The 21970-nt window shown below is 34.5% G+C and overlaps 2 protein-coding genes across 2 annotated transcripts; both read right to left on the reverse strand.

Moving 5' to 3' along the window:
• Positions 1-794: 794 nt before the first annotated feature.
• Positions 795-8694, reverse strand: LOC136812318 (uncharacterized). Its single transcript, XM_067068820.1, has 9 exons — positions 8603-8694; positions 7727-7778; positions 7152-7229; positions 4499-4699; positions 4187-4297; positions 3680-3712; positions 3192-3341; positions 2394-2492; positions 795-941 (listed from the first exon to the last, which is right to left on the reverse strand). Exons 2-9 carry the CDS (start codon positions 7766-7768, stop codon positions 930-932), a joined length of 726 nt encoding a protein of 241 aa, XP_066924921.1. The 5' UTR covers positions 7769-7778; positions 8603-8694; the 3' UTR covers positions 795-929.
• An 837-nt stretch (positions 8695-9531) lies between these two features.
• On the reverse strand, positions 9532-17857 carry LOC136812307 (notchless protein homolog 1-like). The gene is made up of 18 exons (XM_067068809.1): positions 17823-17857; positions 17574-17700; positions 17266-17437; positions 17083-17128; positions 16824-16903; positions 16176-16252; positions 15302-15399; positions 15097-15133; positions 14848-15003; positions 14716-14754; positions 14088-14225; positions 13765-13861; positions 13546-13651; positions 12390-12432; positions 12185-12244; positions 11335-11391; positions 10361-10431; positions 9532-10214 (listed from the first exon to the last, which is right to left on the reverse strand). Exons 1-18 carry the CDS (start codon positions 17831-17833, stop codon positions 10202-10204), a joined length of 1428 nt encoding a protein of 475 aa, XP_066924910.1. The 5' UTR covers positions 17834-17857; the 3' UTR covers positions 9532-10201.
• Between the last annotated feature and the right edge of the window lie 4113 nt (positions 17858-21970).

Genomic DNA, 21970 nt, shown 5'->3' on the forward strand with positions numbered 1-21970 from the left:
AGCGAAGACGAAAAGAGGATATCTCAAAGACTACCTTGATCTTGAAAAAGCAATCTCTTGAATTAAATTAAAATTGAAGGCACTCTTTAGAGCTAATTGGAAATAAAGGCACTTATCTCCCATCTGAAAAGCGTAGCATGCGTGGCTTTAACACAAACGCTAGATTGAAAGTAAAATCTATCATTAGATTTCGAAAGATATGTCACGTGAAAACAAAAAAAGCCCTAGATCCACATCCCTCCCTAATAGATACTATCTAACCACTAAATGTTTATAGGAACAAACTATATAGAAATATCAGACTAGACGAAGGCAAAAAAATTAAGGACATATGAAAATATTTTCAGGCTTTGCAGGCTCCAAAATATGAAATTTCACCAAATGGGCTCTTCCAGAAAAAATCCGTTCATGGGGGGTGGAGGATTTATTATTTTTTTCATGAATTACCCCTGGACATTTTGATTTTTAACCCCCTGGACACGGGTTATACCCCTGGACAAACATCAAATCAACCAAAAATTACCCCTGGACATTGGAATTTACCCCCTGGACATTGCAATTTTTTGGTATTTTTTCAATACCCCTGGACGATTCATCCTCCACCCCCCATGAACGGATTTTTTCTGGAAGAGCCCAATGTTGCAAAGCAGTACATAAAAAACTAAGAATATAAAACGTTAAGGCTTCAAAATATTTTTGATATTCTTGTAAAAAACATACCTTACAGAGTAACTGGCTACGCTAAAAGATGGTTTTCATTCAATATACGGATAAAGAAATTGAGATCGATCGTGTTTAATTAGCTGAATTGTCACAAGTTATATTTTGATAAATGAAGAAAATAAGCACAAATGATATTGATGTACAGTTGCAAAAATGTGTTAAAAATCAGTGATTGTTGGTAAATCCATCTTTCATCCATCGTGTCATCATGGACATTTCTGAAGAGGAGAGGATATATTACAAATCATATACTTTAATCGTAGAAATTTTAGCGAGACTAATTTTAGCGTATATTAGCGAGTCAGGAAAATCTTGATTTTTTTGGGATTTATTTTAGCGAATCACGATTTCAAAAAATTTCGCGTGGATAAATTTTAGCGAATAAGTACCCGTATTACATTATTGACTGAATTCGTTTTCTAGCATTTCTTTGCACTGAAACTCTTCCTATTGATAAAAATGTATCAAGGCAATATAACCAGAAATTTCGCGCGGATAAATTTTAGCGATCTGTCGATTCGTCGTGTTTTAGCGAGATTTATTTTAACGAAAATAGGGAAAACTCGCTAAAACCCTAAAATTAGTCTCGCTAAAATTTCTACGATTAAAGTATATATTATTCACTGTGGTATACGTATTTCTATAAGAGTAAACTATTTAAGAACATGTAAGAACATGTTTAGGAACATTTTTAAGCTCAAAATGTTAAGAACATTCGACAGTTTCAAAAGACTTTGGATTTTCTTATAAAAAGAAATCTAACAGCTTGACATGTTCTTAGCAAGTAATTTTGAATGTGATTTAATCCTGTTACAATGGCGAAATTTATAAAATATGTTAAAGGATAATTTTTGGATAAAATCTCAAAACTTAATAAGGGGGAGAGTTGGAATAAGAATGTTCTGGGTGGAAAATTTTCGAAATATTAATTAACAACGGGGGGAGCTATTAGGTACCCGAGAGTATCACGCTGCAGCTAACGCTCGCCCTTACCCTTACTACGTTCGCTAAGCATCTTCAAACTAAACTCGCGGCTTTTCTCTCGATTATTACTGCTTTAAGGGCAGAAATTTTTGCGGGCAGAAAGTTTCGCGAAGTCAAAAAGTCGCGAAATTTAGCGCATTGAAGTTTCGCGAATTATGGTTTCAGCCAAAATTTCACAGACGTGAAGTTTATGCCCTTAAAGTATTATTACTATTATTCAACTTATTTCCCTAATAGTGAGTACGAAAAAACGACTGTCCTAAAATTAGCACACTTTGCCTTAATAGAACATCTTTTTCAGTTTAAAGATTTTCTAAAACAACTTTTAAGGGTTGGAGGTTGATAAAAATGCTTTAAATGATTGAAACGATTCAAACATCCATTGGGCGACCCAGACGAAGAACTTTTCGCATTTGCTCATTAGAAAAGGGATTCTAAGCGAGATGGGCACGAAAAAAAAACAGTAGATAAATTACAATAGCAAACTGTAATAACAATCCAAATAAAAAATATTCCTTTCAATCTAGGTTTTCAAGGTCCCTGGAAATACTATAATTTTATTATCATTACAGAAAGATTGTTATATTAACCACATTTCTTGTTAGTAATAGAACCCCTGAGATATATTTCCCAGATTTGAGCAATCTCATGGAAGAAATGGAAGAGAATAGAAGACATTAACTCACGGCAGTGACCATGGCTTTGGCGATTTCACTCAATTCATTCATGGCGCATTTGACACTATCTTTGTCGGCACGACAAGCAAAGTATTTCATCAAACCTCTCTGTAAAACCAAAAGAAAGTAATACATACAATAGTAATTTTTACAAACGAAAGTACAAGCGAAATAACGCGTGAAAGCAAAAAGTGTTTCTTTGTACAAAGGAAAGATTGACATATGTTTAGGACTAGGTCACAGTGTGGATGTAAAACCACACTGAAACGACCGCCTTCCATCACGCAATCGCGCATCACGCTCGCGAAAGAGCGCGCGCACATTTTTAACGCTTACATGTCATGTACCAGATAAACATGTCATCTCCAGTACATTTTAGATTATTCATTGAAAACAGATTACAATATAGTCATTTTTCATGTCTCGATTATTCAATTCCGAATATAAGACATTCAGCGAAAAAAAAGAGAAACACCTGGGTAATCTAGTTAAAAAAACCGAAAGTAAATGGTAGACAAAGTAATGAGCCAAGGCAAAACGAGATTAGCGTACCACTATGAAAGAAACCGCCTCCGGCGGTCGATTACTAATTTATTCAGCTCCACCGCTTCGATCAATTTGTTACTGATATGCGTTTTGCTGTCGAACTTGCTGAAAATGTTTTCTTTTCAAATATGAAACTCCGGTAGATTTGTGGCATTGTTGAGCGAACTGAGAAAATCTAAGGTCAATCTATAAAACGAGGGAAATAAAACAGTTCCATACAATATGGACAAAACCTAATGAAGGTGGTGAAGGAGCACTTACGGAGATTTGGGTTGGGTAATCTCCAGCAATAGTCATGATGGATTTCCTCAATGTATTGAGTAATGCACAATCAACCATTTTTTGTGCACACATTGCCAGTGCTTTCGCATCATTTTTCTGTTTGCATCGGTACAGATCACCGAAACATACCTAAGGACAAAGAGACGAGAGTTCATTTGTAATATTGTTGGCTACTTTTCAGGGAACACTTATTACAATAACAAAGCTTTTCAGATAACAAGTTAATATTTTCCCATTGGAACAACGCATCGGTGAATTTATTTCAGATGTGGCAAAAAAGTAAAATTTTGATTGGATAACTTCTTAACGAAAGGGTTTTGACAACAGCGAATCTGTACCATTTTGCTGGTCAAACCTGCAAATTTCAAACAAAAGTTACTTACTTAGTTAAAATTGGGTTTCTATTACATTTTCTCAGACGAAATGTCCTCCTTTTAAGGGAAGGGTGAAAGGGGAAGCCTACTTACTTGGAAGTCATTGAACACTGCATCTTTCCGATTCTAAAAGAAGGAAACGAAAATAGCGGTTAAGAACAGGGGATAAAAATAGACCTTTTTTCAAAGAGGACGTCCTGTTGAATAATTATGTAGTCCAGCCATAAAAACAATGATATAGCCATGCATAATTACTGTATCATGCATATTGTAATAATTATGCATGGTTTTATCATTGTTTTTCTGCTGGACTACATAATTATTCAACAGGGTGGCCTCTTTGAAAAAAGGTCTATTGCATTACCAAGGTACTATTTTTCGCTTATTTTCAAGTGAGGACCGAAAATTCACGAAATCTAAAAAAATTATACCCGATGGCAATGTGCTTAAAATCCCCTCGAAAAATCATGAAAAATCCCAAGTAATAAAAAAGTTGAGAGCGAAAGTGTAATTTTCTGCAAAAGTAAACAAGGGGAAAATTAAAAAAAAAAGTGAAAGAGATATCAATTGAATATGTCAAGGTGTATAAAGGAGTCGTACCACATCATAATTGTCCAAAGCCTTTTTCATGGTATCAACAAGTCCAGCAACACATACTATGTCTAATTGCCCATTTGCTTTGCATTTTGAAGCAAATTGACCAAGCAAGCCCTACGGTGTGAAGAAGCAACATAGCATCAACTTTCTAGGTATCATTTTCTGCATTAAATTGACTTAACATTTATTAATCGACTGTCAACGAACTAAAGTGCATTATATGGAAAACTGTTCCGAGGAGAACCACTAGGTCTGGATTAGGAGGGAGTTCCTCAACCGATAAAATCATTTCTGAATTGAATGATGCCGACTTACAGCAATTACGATGTGTTTTTTGTTGTCATCGAGAAGTGTTTTATTGACGTACGTATTGACGGTGTTTACGTAACCTTTGTTATAGCATACTTTGTCTTTGACGCAGTCAGTTCCGATGGCACAATATTTCATCCTTCGAACACAAGGTTCAATGTTACTGGGGTTTGATTTCATACATGTCACCAAATTGTTGAAACATTGCTAGAAATACACAACGACATGTTTTCAATGCCAACCAGTTTCTTTTAAGCTTGGGTTTATTGTCATCGCAGCGAACCATAGGGCGAGCGAGGATGACAGTCATTGTTTCATGCTAGGATATTGGACATTTATTCCTGAAGATTCTAGTTTTCATTTCATACAAAATTGTTTAAGAACCCTTCGTGAAGATTTTGATATAAATCCGCCAATAATATACTTTAGGCGTACAAACTTTCGCGGATCGTTGGATAAAAATGAGAATTGTTAAACTAAAATCCGCTTAAAAGTGACAAATCTTCCTCGAATCCGATAAAAGCGGTGTTTTTCGACTAACAGAAGGCCTGAAAGGCCAAAAATATGCCTTAAATATTGATATTTCTGACGACTTCGAAGTTTTATAGATTTTCAAATTTTTTAAGAAAATTTCGCGAATCACCCTGTTAAAATTTTTTGACGACATCAACCTTCGCGAAAATCGCGAAAGTTTATGCTCGCAAAGTTTGAGCGCCTATAAGCAAAATCCTTCAACATAAAACCTATTTTTTGAAACGCAAAACTTCTTGAGAAATGTCATTTAGGAAGCATTTTCATATTGGTGGGGGGCTGAAGTTTAGTTACACCGCGAGGGTTTTGAAAATTTGAGCTCTATATTGCTTAAAAATACACTCAAAACATGCACATAAAGACAATTATGATAAATTAAAAAAAGAAAAACTTTGCATTTTGCAAAATAACCATTTTTGAAAAAATAATTGGGGTATGCCCCCTGCCCCCCCCCCCAGTTGCTACGGCACTGACAACATTATTGGACCTTCAAATTACTAATTTTGTATGAAAGGATGATGGTGTGCAGTTAGTGGCTATGACCTAGTTCTAGAACTGTCGAACGTGCTAACCGCACTGGCTCAACTTCAGTATCTTTGAAATCATTCGTAGGCCCAATTGTAAACTTAATGGCTTAAGAAAAATTATAGCGAAAAACTCGTCCCCAGGCCCCAAAAATCAAAATTTTGAAAAAATGAATAAAACACCCCCTGGGATTTGCCCAAGGATCAAGTGTGCAAAATTTCAGCCAAATCGGACCATTTTTGAAGTCTCCAGCCTGCCCCAAAGTTTTAGCCTCGTTTTGGCGAAAAACTCGTCCCCAGGCCCCAAAAATCAAAATTTTGAAAAAATTAAAAAAACTCCCCCAGGGATTTGCCCAAGGATCAAGTGTGCAAAATTTCAGCCAAATCAGACCATTTTTGAAGTCTCCAGCTGACCCAAAGTTTTAGCCTCGTTTTGGCGAATAACTCGTCCCCAGGCCCCAAAAATCAAAATTTAAAAAAAATGAAAAAATCACCCCCAGGGATTTGCCCAAGGATCAAGTGTGCAAAATTTCAGTTTCAAATTTTCATTTTTGAAGTCTCCAGCCCGCCCCAAAGTTTTTGTGACACACAGACACACAGACAGACACACAGACAGACACACAGACATTGTCAGATTCTAGCAGATTCTAGCTCAACTGAAGTTGAGAATAACATAGTCGAAAATGCGCACCGCACTTAGATTTTCCTACCTTTACAGAGACAGTGGATATTCGTCCCCAGGAAAAAAGCTTTGACCCATATCGAGAAACAAAGGATCAACTTACAATCATATACTAAACAATAGACTGTGAAGCCAGCGAAGCAATTATACGTTTCTTTAGATTTTTTTTATCAACACTTATATTAATCAGCTCAGCCCCTTAGAATTGCTTCGACCCTGCTAAGTTCAGGAAATCTGTCCCAAGGTTTTTTTATTTAGCCCGATTCAAAGATAATTTTCAGCGTCATAGTTTTACTTTTGGGTACCAACAGCCCCCAAGTTATACACAAACTAATCTTTGAACATTTTTTTTCATTAAAAAATATATATTATAAATTCAAAGTATTATAAATTTAAATCTTTTTCTATCAAGAAAAAAATAAAATTGAGACGAACAGCGAAATTTTTTTTTGAAAAGCTCAAGAAGCACAAGTTGTTGTTGTAGTTACAGATTACCTTTAAAACGGCTTTCATGAGACTATAATATAAAAGGGTCTCTAAATTAGTAATTCTTCGCAACAGATTATTATATGTACATCTCTCTAATGTTATTCGATCTTACTTATTCAACAAATGAAGATTGAAGCAAATGCATAGTGCGAATTGTAGAAATATTCGAATAAGCGAGAGTCAACTGTACATTCATGAGACTGTTTCTGTTTGCTTATCTTGCAAAGCCCATGCAGAATATTCAATATTCATATCAATTTTGCTACCTTGAAAAGAAAGACTATTCTTTCAATTCTTATCCAACATGTTTTTAATGATCTGTATGATCTTACCTTGAGAGAGGGTGCTGGATGTTGAGATACAAAGAAAAACTATAATAAATATTTCTAGAATTTATTTGGCTGCAAAGTAATAAAGAATGTCTTTGTGATACCTTGAATACACTGAACGATTTCGGGCACATCAATGCATTAGGTTTTAGTTTGTCCACTGCTTTACTTGATACCAAGCTCTTAAAAGAAAAGAAGGAAAACAATAGCCATATTTTTCGTAATTTGAAACTAAGAAATAATAGCATAGGTTCAGTCTACCTTTTAGGTGCCGGTAGGCGGAGGTGCCGGTAAGCGGAGGTGTCAAATAGTTAAGGTCCTTTTAAGGTTTATCTTTGGGTCAACTGCCCTCTTTAATATTCTATTTTAATTGGCATGTAGTATTAAAGATGGTATAAATCGGAAGCAAGGGAAACTGGGAGATTAGAAAACTAGGCTAAATTTCAACGGGATAATCAACAATTTAATAAATAAAAGTTCCAAAATAACTAAGACTTTGCCTGCGAATCCTTTAGGCCCCACCCTTAACAAGGTTCTGTGAGAAGGTTTTAAGGCTTGTATATTAATCAATGATTTGAAAAATCTTATTTGCACAGAGGATTCACAAAATTTTGGAATGGAAATGATTTTTATCGAATGCGCCATCTGACACGTTTTCAAACAGGAGAGGGTTACTTACAATGGACAGAGCAATGATAGCCAATTTGAACTGCCAAATCATCTTCAACTACCTTAAAAGAAAGGAAATACGTCACGACAGAGAGTGAGAGTAAGAATGAAGAGAAGAGATAACGTTTCCAAACTTTATTTACTTTGTAAGCCTCTCTCAAACAAACTTTAAGTCGATTTAACTCCCTCTTAAAAGATAAACAGCAACAGAAAGTTCCCGAAGTTCTTTTTCGACGAGAGCAGTAAATTGAAAACTTGAATACTTTAGGCGTAGAAACTTTCGCGATTTTCGCGAATTTTGGCCCTTTTCGTGAAAGTAGGAAGGGCCATTTGCGAAAGTTTATGCTCGCAAAAAATTCTTGACAAAATAGAAAATCTGTAAAACTTCAAACTTTGAATAAAATGTAACTTTTATGGCACTTTTTAGCCTGCTAAAAGACTAATAAGTCAAAGGACAAATGTTTCAAGCCAACCCAAGAAGTATTTGTGTCTCTAAGCCATTTTTTCATGTGAAAATTCTCAATCTTACGTCTTGATTCGCGAAAGTTTATGCTCGCGAAAAATATTTTTCCGTTAAATTCGCGAAAGTAAATGTCGTGAATTTCGCGACTTTTCGTCCTCGCGAAAGTTTCTGCTCGCGAAAGTTTGTACGCCTAAAGTAAGCTCTAGAATAAGAAATGGAAACAATCGGATTTTCAGAAAATATGAACGGGTTGCGTTATTGTACAAAGTAGAACAAACATCCATAAATCCTTGGCTAGCCTGAAATTTTGGAAACAACCACTTAGAGGAAATGTTGCATTTCACTTTACAACTATCCCTGAATTAGAAGAAAAGTAGAAACTTTCTTTGTTGATGGATAATGAAATAAAACAAAATGAAATACCTGTATGCTGCAACGAAAGCGTGAAACGTGATATGTGACAACGTGTGTCTGAACCCTACCACACAAAATGTGATAACTAACTGACGCTTCATGTTGAAGAAAGAATTGAAGTATCAAAATATAAGAGGTGAAACTGGAGACTAAATAAACAGTACCTTCGACACAGGCGCGGTACATTCATGGGACGTACTTTCAACATCCAAATCACATCTCCGTTTGAACTTACTTTCAAGATTGTTGAAAGTCTTTAATCAATAAACTGTGTGGTTTTTGTTTGGCAAAAAGAAGGAGGAATGTTTTTTTAAATCAACTCTCACTTAAAGACAATTCCAAACTTTTTACTTTTTCCCAAACGTGCACTTCTGAACGTGCTTGAGGGATTAAATCCGCACTTTGTCAATGTGTGGCCTTAATCAGATTAAAGGAAATAAACCAAGTAACATAGACTTTTTCCAACAGATAAGGTTGTGTGCTCGATTCTCGCTCGCCATTACAACTGGGAGAAAACTACGGCCTGACCTCTTACTAACATAAATTGGGAACAGAAAAAAATGCGTTGCTTCCGTTGTAACTTGGTGAAGCTGCATAAAATGAAGTATGCGGAATATTGCTTTCCATCTCGTACATGGTAACAAAATTGTCATTTCAAATTTGATAAGTCAGAGTTCAACAACCTGTCAATCAGCTTATTGCTTGAAAGAAGATGCCGACCTTTTCATGTTTACTTAGTTGTCATGTAAACCAGTTCAAAAGAAGGTCTTTTTTTTAGTTCGATGAACCTTTCAAAAATCTCAAAACACTCAACATGACGAATTTATTTATTTAAGCCACCCCGATACTTAGTAAGCCACAGCAATATAAGTGACAAAAGAAGCCAAAATATTCCTCAATCCTGTTGAGTGGTCGGTTGAAAAGGAGATTGCTTAATATAGAATTGGTGTGTAACTTTCTTTGGATGTGTACGTGACACAATACCAGTTGATATACAAAATATTCCATCTATAAAAAGCTATAAATAGTCTAAAAAGTCTAAACTTTTGTAGAATGGAAACTTTCAGTGAGTTTTTGACTGTGTGTCACTTTATGTTATTCTTACGTATTAAAACAGGGCGCACTGAAATCTTGTCAAAAATGAAAAGCAAATTTTGGTTGAATAACGAAGGCATTATGTAATACACCAGTGTTTACATCTATGACAGCTGTATAAAGATCTATATGATAGTTGACCATCTATCTCATCTTACTAATTATGTGAACCTTGGTAACGTTAAGAGCTTTGAAAACCATCTGAAAAAAGTCATTTCGCAATAGCGTATTTAAAAAGACTATCAAATTTGTTTGCTTCCAAAATACAGATTGAAATGTTTCTTCCACAAATAAAACAACTGTTTTAATGACCCAACTGACGACTGGACAATCATCGAAAAAACCATTATCAAAGCCAATCATCTTTCGCGTCGTCTCTTTTAAACGACTCGTTGTGAATACTGTCTCATGAATGTAAAACACCACCATTGAGAGTTGTTAACGCTGCACATACCTCGTGTCAGTCGTGTTTTGAGTTTCACATATTACACACCTCACCTGGCCTGGTGCTTTTCAATTCCTCCACCTGCAGAAAAAAAAGTTCTCGTGTTATCGTGTACTTTCATTTTCAATAAAAGTTCCATTTAATTGCACAAGTCTTGTAAACAATCTAAATAGACTAAACAAATTATTGAAAAATATGTGTTATCGCTTGCAACATTGATTACTCACATCTTCAAGACTTTATCTTTGCCACCACTTGCTACACGCTCACCATCTGGACTCCAATCCACTGCAAATACCTTTGATGGAACAATATGAAATTGATAAACTACCAACTTTCACAAATCTCTTGAACTCTAGCATGATGAATGTAAAATATATTTGAAAAATTGAATAAAAAGCTTTTCGGCTTACGCCATCATCAGTTATCATACAAGTAAAAAGAAAGTAACAAATTTATTGAAAAAATTGGAAGAAAAATGTGAGTAATTAAAAGCAATAAAAATTGCTTCAATAATTTCACTGACAATCGTTATAAACTTTCAATATTTTGGAAAACAAGGAAGGTAAATACTTTGTTCACGTTAAAGGATAAAAATCCACATCCCTCCTGCAAAATTTATGAGGGTTTTAGTGGACAAACGAATCGTATGTTGAACAATGGACTGAATTCAGGAAACAGAAATCACTTCACGAAAATGGAGGGCTACCAAAGGACCTTTTGAGTATTAGCTTTTCAAAATGGAGTCAGACGCTTTTTAATAATTCCCTATACTGTAATATATTTTATCGTCACTTAAATTTTTATTGCTTTTAATTACTCACATTTTTCTTCCAATTTTTTCAATAAATTTGTTACTTTCTTTTTACTTGTATGATAACTGATGATGGCGTAAGCCGAAAAGCTTTTTATTCAATTTTTCAAATATATTTTACATTCACAACTTAACATGGCGAAAATTCACTTAACTCATCTAGCATGATATAAAAAGACTTTCATATATAGAGAAAAAACCTCTGAGTATCTTTCATTTTTAACAAATGATACTTCTCGGAGAAGGGAGGGGTTTAGAAAAAAGCGCGTCATCAACTTTCAGTTTTGAACACTTGTACTTCGCCTAATTTCTCATCCTTTAATAATAAAAACCGTTCAAAGTCCAAAAAGGCTGAAACAATAATTAATACGATCACCCAATAATCACCTTGTCAGCATGACCAGGTAAATCGCAAAGTATCTTTTTCGTTTTCAAATTCCAAACCTAGAAAAAATTGTCAGGAGATCAATTTCCAGGGATGAATATGTCAACAAGTTATAGAAAAATCTCTTGCTAGCTAGCATGGTTGAAAAATGAGCTTAACCCTTTGTACTCGCTGTTTTTTTGGAAAAAGTTGAAATTTGCCCAATTTTGTTTTGTGAAAGTCAAAATTTTAAAGTACCGTCTGGCACCCAGACGGTGAAATTTTCATCCTCAAATTTTCAAATTTTCAACATCTGGAAGGTTTACATTACGGAACAAGTTTGCAGCGGGAGGTCTGGTAACCCAGCCCTCGTTTTCGGGGATTGGCGGGGCCAACCGAAATGTTTACAGGTTTACTCCCAAGGGCTGTTGAAGCCGACTGAGGATGCGGAACATCAAAGGCCGACCTATCATTCCTCTTCGATGGGAAATTTTCCCGCTCCTTTAGAGCTTTAGCGTGGGCAGCCGCCAATCCGCCATCGGAATATCAGGTAACATAAGAGCTTCTAGCTTTTGATTTAGAAGATGGTTTTGGTACCATTAGAAAGCTATTTTTATAGTCTTTCTAAAAGCCTTCGGTATATGCCCCTTTAAATCAGATGGTCAGGATCTATGGCCTGAAGCCTGAGACCCAGTATTTTGGCTTGTTCTGACGCATATACGCGTCCCTCGTGGTTTAAGGGTTAAGACTAGGTAGTTTGATGACAAATGCTTTCGAAGCTTACGTAAGAGAACTTCAGAGTGATAGAAGCAAGCAGTTTTGTTGAAAAGATAAAGGAAGGACACATTTGGCACGTTGACAAAATACAAATACCTTTAGCGTGCTATCAGCTGAACCACTACACAGAAGACGACTGTCAGCTGACCACGAAATCTAAACAAAAAATAATTAATAACAACAGCAATAATAACACTTCATCGCATCCCGTTCACAAAGACTATTGATCATAAGAAATAAAAATTGTTTCAATAGTTTTTTTGAAAGGAAAATGACTGTTTAGGATAAATAAATAACATACCTGATAAACTTCGTTGACGTGTCCACGGAATGCCGAGATGAACCTAAAAAAAGTGAAATAACCGAATCCTGAGAAATAGAAATTAATAGGATTTACCAAGAGGACACACTTATCAATAACAAAATACTCGGCACCGTCTAATTGAATCCAAACTGGTCCGAACTTTAATAATCCACTACACCGACGAGTTATAAATGAAAATAAATTGGTTATTACACCTTTCTTATTCAAAAATTTCAGAAGCGATCTGTGCACCAAGGTATAAATTTATAAATTCGCAGGAGAGGTAAACAAAAGCGTATTTTTCTGTAAGTGGTTAGAGAATGTCGATTCTCTACTTTTAACTTTTGATGCTGATGTTTTATCGGAAGAACTTTCAGGTTGGTATAAGAACCATAGAACCAGCATAGCAAGAACACAATAAAAAGTGAGAATATTATCTTCGACAGCACTCAAAAGCTGAAAGGTGAAAGGTGCATTGGTTACATTTCAAACAATATTAAGTCATGGATAAGCGAACGTCGTTATCGCATTGGGGAATGTCACTAAGCAGGGGATGTCGGTAGTAAAATCTCAGACATAATGACGTTTACTACGGTGGTGGTGTGATGAAAAATCTAAAAAAATTTTTACTACCCAGGGTAGTTAAATACTAAAATGGGTGGTATCTATGTGTTATGTTGAAAAAATTTTACTAACTGGGTAGTTAAAACTGGTAAAATTAGCAAATTTTAGCTATTGTTGTAATTCTTTTAATTTTTTGGATGACTTTTCTGAAAAAAATTTCTGTTGGAAAGTTGTTTGCTGCAAACAAAAAATTCTCGAGATTTTTTGTCAATATAAAAAAGACTTTAATTCTAAGGGCAAAAACATTAATTTTTGCACAAAGTGAAAAATGTGTCACAGAAATAATCATTTTTTAGCTTTTTTTGTAAAATCAGTCCGAAAAGCAACCAAAAATAGGTGGTCTTTTTGACAAATTGTCCCAAAAACTTTTACTACCAGGGTAGTAAAATACCTCTTCCAAGAGTCTGGGTGGTGGTATGTAAAAATTCGTAAAAATCCTTTTACTACACATATATGTCTGAGATTTTACTATTGACCCCCCCCCCCCTGCACTAAGCTAATTCTTAATGACAGGAAATAAAGAACATACTTTCCATTGGTGCCATCCCAAAGTTTGACAGATTTATCGAAAGAGGCGCTGGCAAGGAAACGCCCGTTCGGAGAGAACTGTACATCATTTATTGGTGCTTGATGGCCTGAAATTATCAAAATAAATTGTGCATTTTCATCTTGAAACAAATCAAGTTAATCTACTATCTACTTCTGAAAAACAACTTCGCACTTTGCTGATGATCGCTTAGTTAGTTACCTGTCATTCTAGCAACCTGTTTCTTCGATTCTGAGGGTTGCCATAGAAACATAGTGAAATCATCCGATCCAGTCACCATAAATTCTGGTTTATCTCCCTGGAACAAAAAGGGACAAGCGAGTTTGTTTTATAAGAACAATTTTACTTGCAAATCCCTATAATACATTGAAACGAAAAATCATTGATGGCATATCAGTCGGACTGCCTACAAAACCTTTATGCTAGTCTTTGCTCTACTTTAGAGACTACAATCGGCTTTTGCTATCTCTGAACGTTTCTTCAAGTTCAACTAAATGAGATTTGAAAGATGAGGCTTTGATCACCTTGACAGAATTGTATCTAGCGAGCGCTTGATCTTGTACTGACAACTTCTCATCGTCCTCGTTGTTGTTCTTCTTTTGTGCGGCTTCAAAACCACCTGTACGTAACATGTAGCCAGTGTTCAAAGCCATTGTGTTGATCTGAAAAGAAGCATTCGAATATAAAGTGTATCCAGATATAATTGGTAGTGGAAACAAGAATGCCTGTAACTTTTGATAGTCCGATATAATTGCGAAGTTTTTTTTTGCTTATTTTAGAGAATCAAAAGCGCTATATTTGAATGTATTTTTTTGGTGGTAAATTGAGTTTTTTTTTGCTACAACGTTCATTTTTACACCAGTGGTAGTTCAACCTTAGGTTAAGAAGGTTGTCAATTTTCAAGGCAAACGGAAAAGTCCTTCGGAAGATATGGGACCCGAAATACCCCTTGGTAGCACTTTTGAAATATGAAATATCAAATCTCCAAATTTTTAAATATTTTCTTCAATGGTGTTTGTATAGTTGAAAAGGACTTTCAAACATTTGGACTCAGTGGTCAGCCTGAAGAAGATGAGGGGAAGAAGACTGATTGACAGTGACAAGAAGGAGTTGATCAAAGAAAACATTAAACTGAAATAATATTTCTCTTACCCAGTGACCGTGTCCTTGTAAAGTCCTGCACAAAACGCCCTGCAATAGAAGGGAAGAAAAAAGAAGAAAAAAAGATAACAAGAAGATTTTTAACCAAGCAAGCATTGTCAATAAAAAAAATGTACCACTTACATCAGTGTCACGCCATACTTTAATGGTTCTATCTTGTGATCCGGAATAGATCAAGCCTTCGCCACCCCATTGCATACATGTCACTGACTGAAGGTGACCAGACATTGATATCAACACTTTACACAGCACTGTATCCCAAATCTTTATCGTCCCATCCTAAAGAAAAGGTAAAATCACAAGATGTAATGAAACGTTCTCAATTTATCATCACAATGGTAGAAGAAAAGCATTCAAAGTGATAAAAGATACCTTTGAGGAGCTGGCAAGTCTTCTACAAGAGGGGTTTCTAAGAAAAAAAAATTAAAAAAAATTAAAAAAATGGTATTCATTTATTCAATTTCTTGTGCCCATAGCTGTTTACTGAATTATTACGAACTTAAAGTGCGCATCAGTCCAAAATTATAGGTCCATCGAATCCTTTGACCGTAATATTGTGCAAGCATACGAAAATTACTTGTGTAAAGGTTCCCAAGCAAGCCATGTAATCCACTGTTTGTGACCCGTCAACGGTTTACCCATCAACTGACCTGTGCTCGGATCCCACAATCGAATCTAAAGAGAAAGTTTTCATTTATTATAGAAGGGACCTTCTTAAATATTATATACCTAGCTAAGTTTTCTCAATTTCAAACAGAAGTATTGTGTTCCCTAAAACTAATTTTTTAGGTAAATTCACTTAGGCTGTTAGTAACCTTTAAAAATGTCATTGACAATGGCATTCTTTATCTCATTTTAAGGTTTTATTTTTACATAAGTGTTCCCGTCTCATATAAGACACATATTTCATATCAGGAAGGTAAAAAATTGTTTTTCTTTTCGTCTTTTTGACCGATCTTGCTCCACATCCGTGTCAATCCAATGTGAAAAGCTTGTAAGTTAAAAATGATGAGAAAGCAACGATATCAATCTTAATTAAAAACAAAACCTTTAAAAAGTCAATCAATGAATATCTTAAGACAGTGCTACTTTTAATCTAGTGTATACCATTAATCTGCCAGCCATTATTTTTGTAAAAATAAAGGACAAATTCATGGTTTCTGGGAAGGTCAAGACCCCCCCCCCCACTTACGGAGATTTTAAGGAATTTTATTTTGATTTTAATCATATTTAAGGGAGCCCTTTAAACACCATCCTTCGGTTCCAAGTTTCTTAGAAAAAGCTTGTGAGTCATACATGATCAGTAATTTTAAAATTAGGACAAAAAGGATTTAAATACTCAAAAAGTAGGAAAAGTAGTATAGGTAAATTTAGTAAAATGTCTGGGAATGAATGAAAAAATGCTTCTTGGGAATCATTCCTAAAAATTGGTTGATTGTTATGAAATTTACCTCAGCGTTCTTACATCCAGAAGCCAACTTTTTACCATCTGGTGACCAGGCAATGGAAAGCACCCAATGTTTATGCCCTACAACAAAATGCAGACTCATTTGACATGAATGAAAGATTTTATGTAGATACACTCTTTTATATAAGAATACCGAGGTCTGAGTTTGCAAATAAAGCATAATGCTAAGCATAACTCGAAGCTGGAAAATTATTCACATTTTTGTTGTGAAAATGGGATAAACAAAACCACCAGGAGGTGGAAAACGAATATTTTGACTGAAACACATCAAAAACACGGAAGAGGTGGAAAACGAACATTTTGACTGAAACACATCAAAACAACGATCTCTTAATATAAATAGAATACTGTAAACCCAAAACAACGATCTCTTAATATAAATAGAATACTGTACAACTTTTGAAAATCGAAATCAGCCAAAATCGAAGACGTTTCGAAAAAACTTTTGTAAGCATAATATTTGAAGCTGAAATTAATTGTTTTTTCAAAGCATGGCAAGCCTCAACCTGAATCTCCCCATACTTATAAAGCAAACATGGTGTAATGAGAATAATTTACATAAGTCAAGGCATACAGTATGTATCATTAACCTTGTGAAATGTTTTAAGTGATTTTTGAGCATAGTAATTACCTTTGCATGTAAACTGTGGAGTTTCTGTTTCAACATCCCAGAATCTGACAGTCGTATCACCAGAACCACTGGCCAAAAATCTAGCAGAATAAAAAAAGATAAAGTTGATTCAAATTGATTCTTAAGATATGAAAAATGAACAATTTAAAACCATTTTATATGGCTTCCACCAGTTTTATTAAAAACAAATACAATAAGCAATACTAATGTCTAATGAGTGTAATGACAAGACTATAATTTCAAGATGGCCCATACATACTTTCCATCTGGGCTGAATGCAACCGATATGACAGCTTCTGCATGACCTGAATAAAAAAGAATCACAATCGAGATGACATAAGGCATTATTAAAGGGAAAGAGTTACATCTTAAGGATGATGGGTTTCTATCACAAACACATCTCATTCAACAGCTAGTTGTAATTCATAATGAAATGACTTACCAGGAATAGTACTTGTGCAACGTGTTACAGAACGTACTTTGAAGATGGCTTGCGGTTGGTAAACAATTTGAACCACCTGTTCTGTTTCCACCTTCTCTTCATCCAAAATGGTTCCTAAAGTACTGGTGATCTCTTTATCTTGAACGTAAAATGTGAAGGGGACTTCATCTTCCTGAAGCAAAAATACATGGTATTTGAATGTTTGTGAGCTTTAGCTACTTTTAAAAGGATTCTTTTCCGAGAAATAATTACATAGACGAGCAAATTAGAAGCTTTAAATCATTATTTGTTTCAACGAAAAATCTTACATTACTGAGAAGTGCATTGCAGATTTGTTGTAGTTTCTCTGTATCAATGTCTGTCGGAAGATCAAAGGGTGCTCCAAGAGATTGACTGTCTTCATTAACCAATGAGGCAAGCACTCTTTTTTGATCGCTTCGTAAAGAGAAAAATATTATAGTTGGTTTCACCATTTCTTAATTGTACAAAACATATAAGAATATTCTTAATCACATCCTGCAATTATTACATGAAACACAGAGCTTTCATAGACTCACCTTGCTTCCATTATTTGTATAACTTTTTACTGAAAGAAAAAGAAAATTGAAAACTTGAACACCCAGAACGATATGCTTGCAGAAAGTGGGAATTCAAAATGAATTTGAGTTTATTTTGGTATTTTTAATTAATAATATTTAGACCCCTTCCCACTGTTATATTGGTCGGTGTGCCTCTGCTTTATACATACAGTGTACCGGGTGCACCAAAAAAAAGTATACAGGTTTGTTGAGATATTGTGAGCTTCAGGACTTTTATATTTCGTTCATTCTTTTTTTATCGTATAGAAGATGCTCTAACTTGAACTTTGAGCTATCATACATTAGGTTTGAAAAAGTAGTTCGGAAGTTATTTAAAAAAACTGACTTTTTTTAATGTCGAAATTTCAAAAAAATCATCAAAAACAGCGAGCAAACTTTTCTCTTGACACTTACCTTCTTTACACATAAAAATACCAAAAAATGCAACTATGTTCATCAAAACTCATTACAGTGTATGGTAAAGCAAGCTTTTCCCATGTGGGATAATATTTTGGGAAAAGCTGACAAAGAGTTTTGGAAATCTCCAAGAGAGGTTTTGATGTTATGTGTGTGCTTTAAAAAAACTTTAAAAAAACTATATCAGCATTCCTCGACTAGTTGCTCAAAGAACTTGGGTCTGCATTGAGTTTGCTCGTGTTGGACATGTTCAGGACGGGCAAATAAGATGGAGAAACTGTTGGCAAAATATAAATAAGAAAAAAAACAAAAAAAAACAACAATAAAATTGTCTGCATTTTGTCTTATTTATAGCGTGATTGCCGTTTTTAATGATTTTTTCATAATTCTTTATCTTAATTTTGAATATTTTGTGCGAAAAGTAAAAAATGTAAATATCCCTTTATTCGAATGAATGGTGGTTTGGAAAATTTGGCGATGTTTAGTATTTATCCAAATTCCTATAACTATGGGCCACAATGCTCACTTAAAATTCAAAAATGAAACCACTGAAACCGAAAGTGACATCATCCCAAACAATGAAATTCCTGTAATCTTGACAAAGAAATTTTAAACTAGACTTTCTATGGAAACACCACGACAAGAAGCAAATATATAGAGTGGTGCAAAATAAGTTTGTAATTGCATGATAACGAGTGCAATTCGAGAATAATTGCACGAGTGACTTTTTTGTTATTAATTTTCCGAGTCCGAAAGGACGAGGAAAACTCGAACCAAAAAAAACACAAGTGCAATTTTCAAATTGTAATAATATCCTCAGGATATTATTTGGCAATACTGATGAGTGGTAAAGTTCCAGCAGCACCAGATTGGCTTTTGGACCCTCCGAATTCTAACTTAGAAATTTGTTTTTGTGATTGACAGGGTATTTTTACCACCGCAAAAACTTTTCAAACTCAGTTTTGTGAAGATTCAGTATGTGAATAGAGCAGTAAAAAATACAACTTTTTCTTTTTTCTTTTTTTTGCAAACGTTCTAGGAATGAAAATAAAAGGATAATGATAATTGAATACTATCCACTGATGATCCGCGGCACCATTGTAAAGCTAGAATCGTTTCGCGTACTCTTCGCTTGAGAAAATGATTGACAGATTAAATTTTTCACCCACGCGGGAGCTTGCAAGCGTTCTCAGCTCAATCCTCTGAACGTATTAAAAATGGTAGACTCAGCTATGACAGATCATTTTGATGGAAGTTGTTGGAATGTTTAAAAGACTCATGACAGAAAATCCTTTATTTATTGTCAATGATGACAGTGCTGTTATTAATTTTGTTAGAGCTGATATATTGATGTTTTTAGTGTACTTTATAGTTTTGATTCCCATTGAAGAATCATATTCTGGTTTTCATGTTATTAGATGCTGTTTTAGAGCTTCAAAGCTAGCCTGCTTGATGAAAACTTAGAATAAAATAATGAACTGTTCAAAGGTGATATCATTTTGTTCACTTTCCAAGGGGTTGGTGTAATTTAAGATGCACGATCTAACGATTTACGATTCACGATGAGCGATCCATGCATAAAGTATGCTGATTATTCCTAATAATTATCATAAAACTTAAATTATATAACATAATTCTAAAACGATGGCATAATCTTTTCTCGCTTTTGTTAACCACGGTAAATTTCTGCAACAAAAAAGAAATAAGTAAGCAATGGAACTACAAATAATTACGACCGTAAAATTATGAAAAAGACTAACTTAAATATTGTTCATAATGAGAGTGAAAGTAAATCCTAACACCCTAACAGAGATTGAAAGTAAACAATGCATAAGAAATATTTTTGCTCTCAGTTTTAACAATCATAATCGAATATAGGAATTTCTTTCTTAAAAGTAAATAAAAGAATATATTGGCGAACAATATGTTTTGAGAACCGTAATGTAGGAAGCAAAAAACGAGTGCTCTATTATAAGAAAGAATTTTCTTTTGGTAAACAATTCTCCTATATATTGATTCAAGTTATGAAAAAGAGAGCAAATACAAAGGTGAATGCACGTGGTTTCTTTAAATATAATTTGTATAACCTTGCATAAATGATATTTTTTTAAATAATTAAGTTTCAGCGAATGAAAGTTAGTAAATATTTTATCATGATTAGCATAATTACACACGAGTTAACATACTTTATGCACGGATTGCGAATCGTGCATCGTAAATCGTTAGATCGTGCATCTTAAAGTACACCAACCCCTTTCCAAGATATCTATCCAAAGCATTGTCTAAAAAAATTATACCAATAAACCAGACAGTGTCAATTCAACAAGTTCGAACAAAAATCACGATAAATGAATCGAAAGTAACTGAAAGGGATTGAATAATTGCTATTCGCTTGTTGAACGCAATTGAATCCCAATCGAACAGCCAATTCCTAGGTAATATTTGATTGTGTTCAAATACATTTGCATTAACAGTTAGGGAAACCATCCAGGATCCTGCCATTCTATAAGCCAGCAAAAACTAAATGATACTTGAAAACTTAAGTTTCTTACAATTTTCCATTGAAAACAACCAAAAACATTGCTACTTCCCAAAGCCGGAGACAAAAACAAATTATCTTCCAAGATTATGGCGCCCTTTTGGGTCTATTGTTAAAGCCATCTAAAATGGTGGAAAGAGTTGCAGAAAGACAAAGACGCCCGCTGTTTTGAGGGTGGTAACGCCAAAACGCCCAATATGATCTCCCAACAGAAGGCGAGTTAGTTGCCGCGCGAGTTACGTCATGCACTCCACCGCAGCGTGCAAGGAAGCGTGTTTCAATGAATATCATTAATTATAAGAATATTTTATGTGCTTACCTTCTAGTAGAGGCCACTATGTCTTCCCGTGTGCAGCAGCTTGTGCAAAGGGATTTTATGATTGAATATTGTTCCTTGAATGTAAAAGATCAAAATTTGAGAGGTGGGGCCGGGTGTGACTACTTGTTGCCATGGAAACTGACGTCATTGGTTACTATGGCAACCAAAATAAAAAGTCGTCAAAATTGAAAAATTTTTGTTTCTTTTGAAAGAACATGAAAAACTGATAAAGAAAAAGGTCACAACCTATATCTGAAAATGAATATATTAGGAGATATAAAGGAAATAAGGCAAAATGACGTCATAAAATGATGACGTCATCGAAAAATAAAAATTTGCCAAAATTCGAAAATTTTTGGTTTTTTGAAAAGAAGACCCTCCAGTGAACATAAAATATTGTTACGAAAACGTTTGAAAACTCGTTAAAAAAAGTCTATTGGTCAAAATTGACAATTTCATTTTTTGCCTGTCGAAGGTTGGAGCTTGCCCAAGCACATTACAGGCAAAATCTAAAAATATCAATTTTTGCTCATAGACTTCTTAAAAAGGATTTTCAGACTTCTTCGTAATAATATTTTTTGTTCACTGGAAGGTATTCTTTCCAAAAAAACAAAAATTTTTGAATTTTGGCAAATTTTTATTTTTCGATGACGTCATTTTTCCTCATTTCCTTAATATCTCCTGATATATTCATTTTCGGATATAGGTTGTGACCTTTTTCTTTATCAGTATTTCATGCTCTTTTGAATTAAACAATTTGAATTAAAAAAATTTTCAATTTTGACGACTTTTTATTTTGGTTGCCATAGTAACCAATGACGTCAGTTTCTATGGCAACGGGTTGTCACACCT

Source organism: Clytia hemisphaerica, unplaced genomic scaffold, assembly GCF_902728285.1.
Source record: "Clytia hemisphaerica strain Z4C2 unplaced genomic scaffold, Clytia hemisphaerica genome assembly, whole genome shotgun sequence".
NCBI classification, from domain to species: domain Eukaryota; kingdom Metazoa; phylum Cnidaria; class Hydrozoa; order Leptothecata; family Clytiidae; genus Clytia; species Clytia hemisphaerica.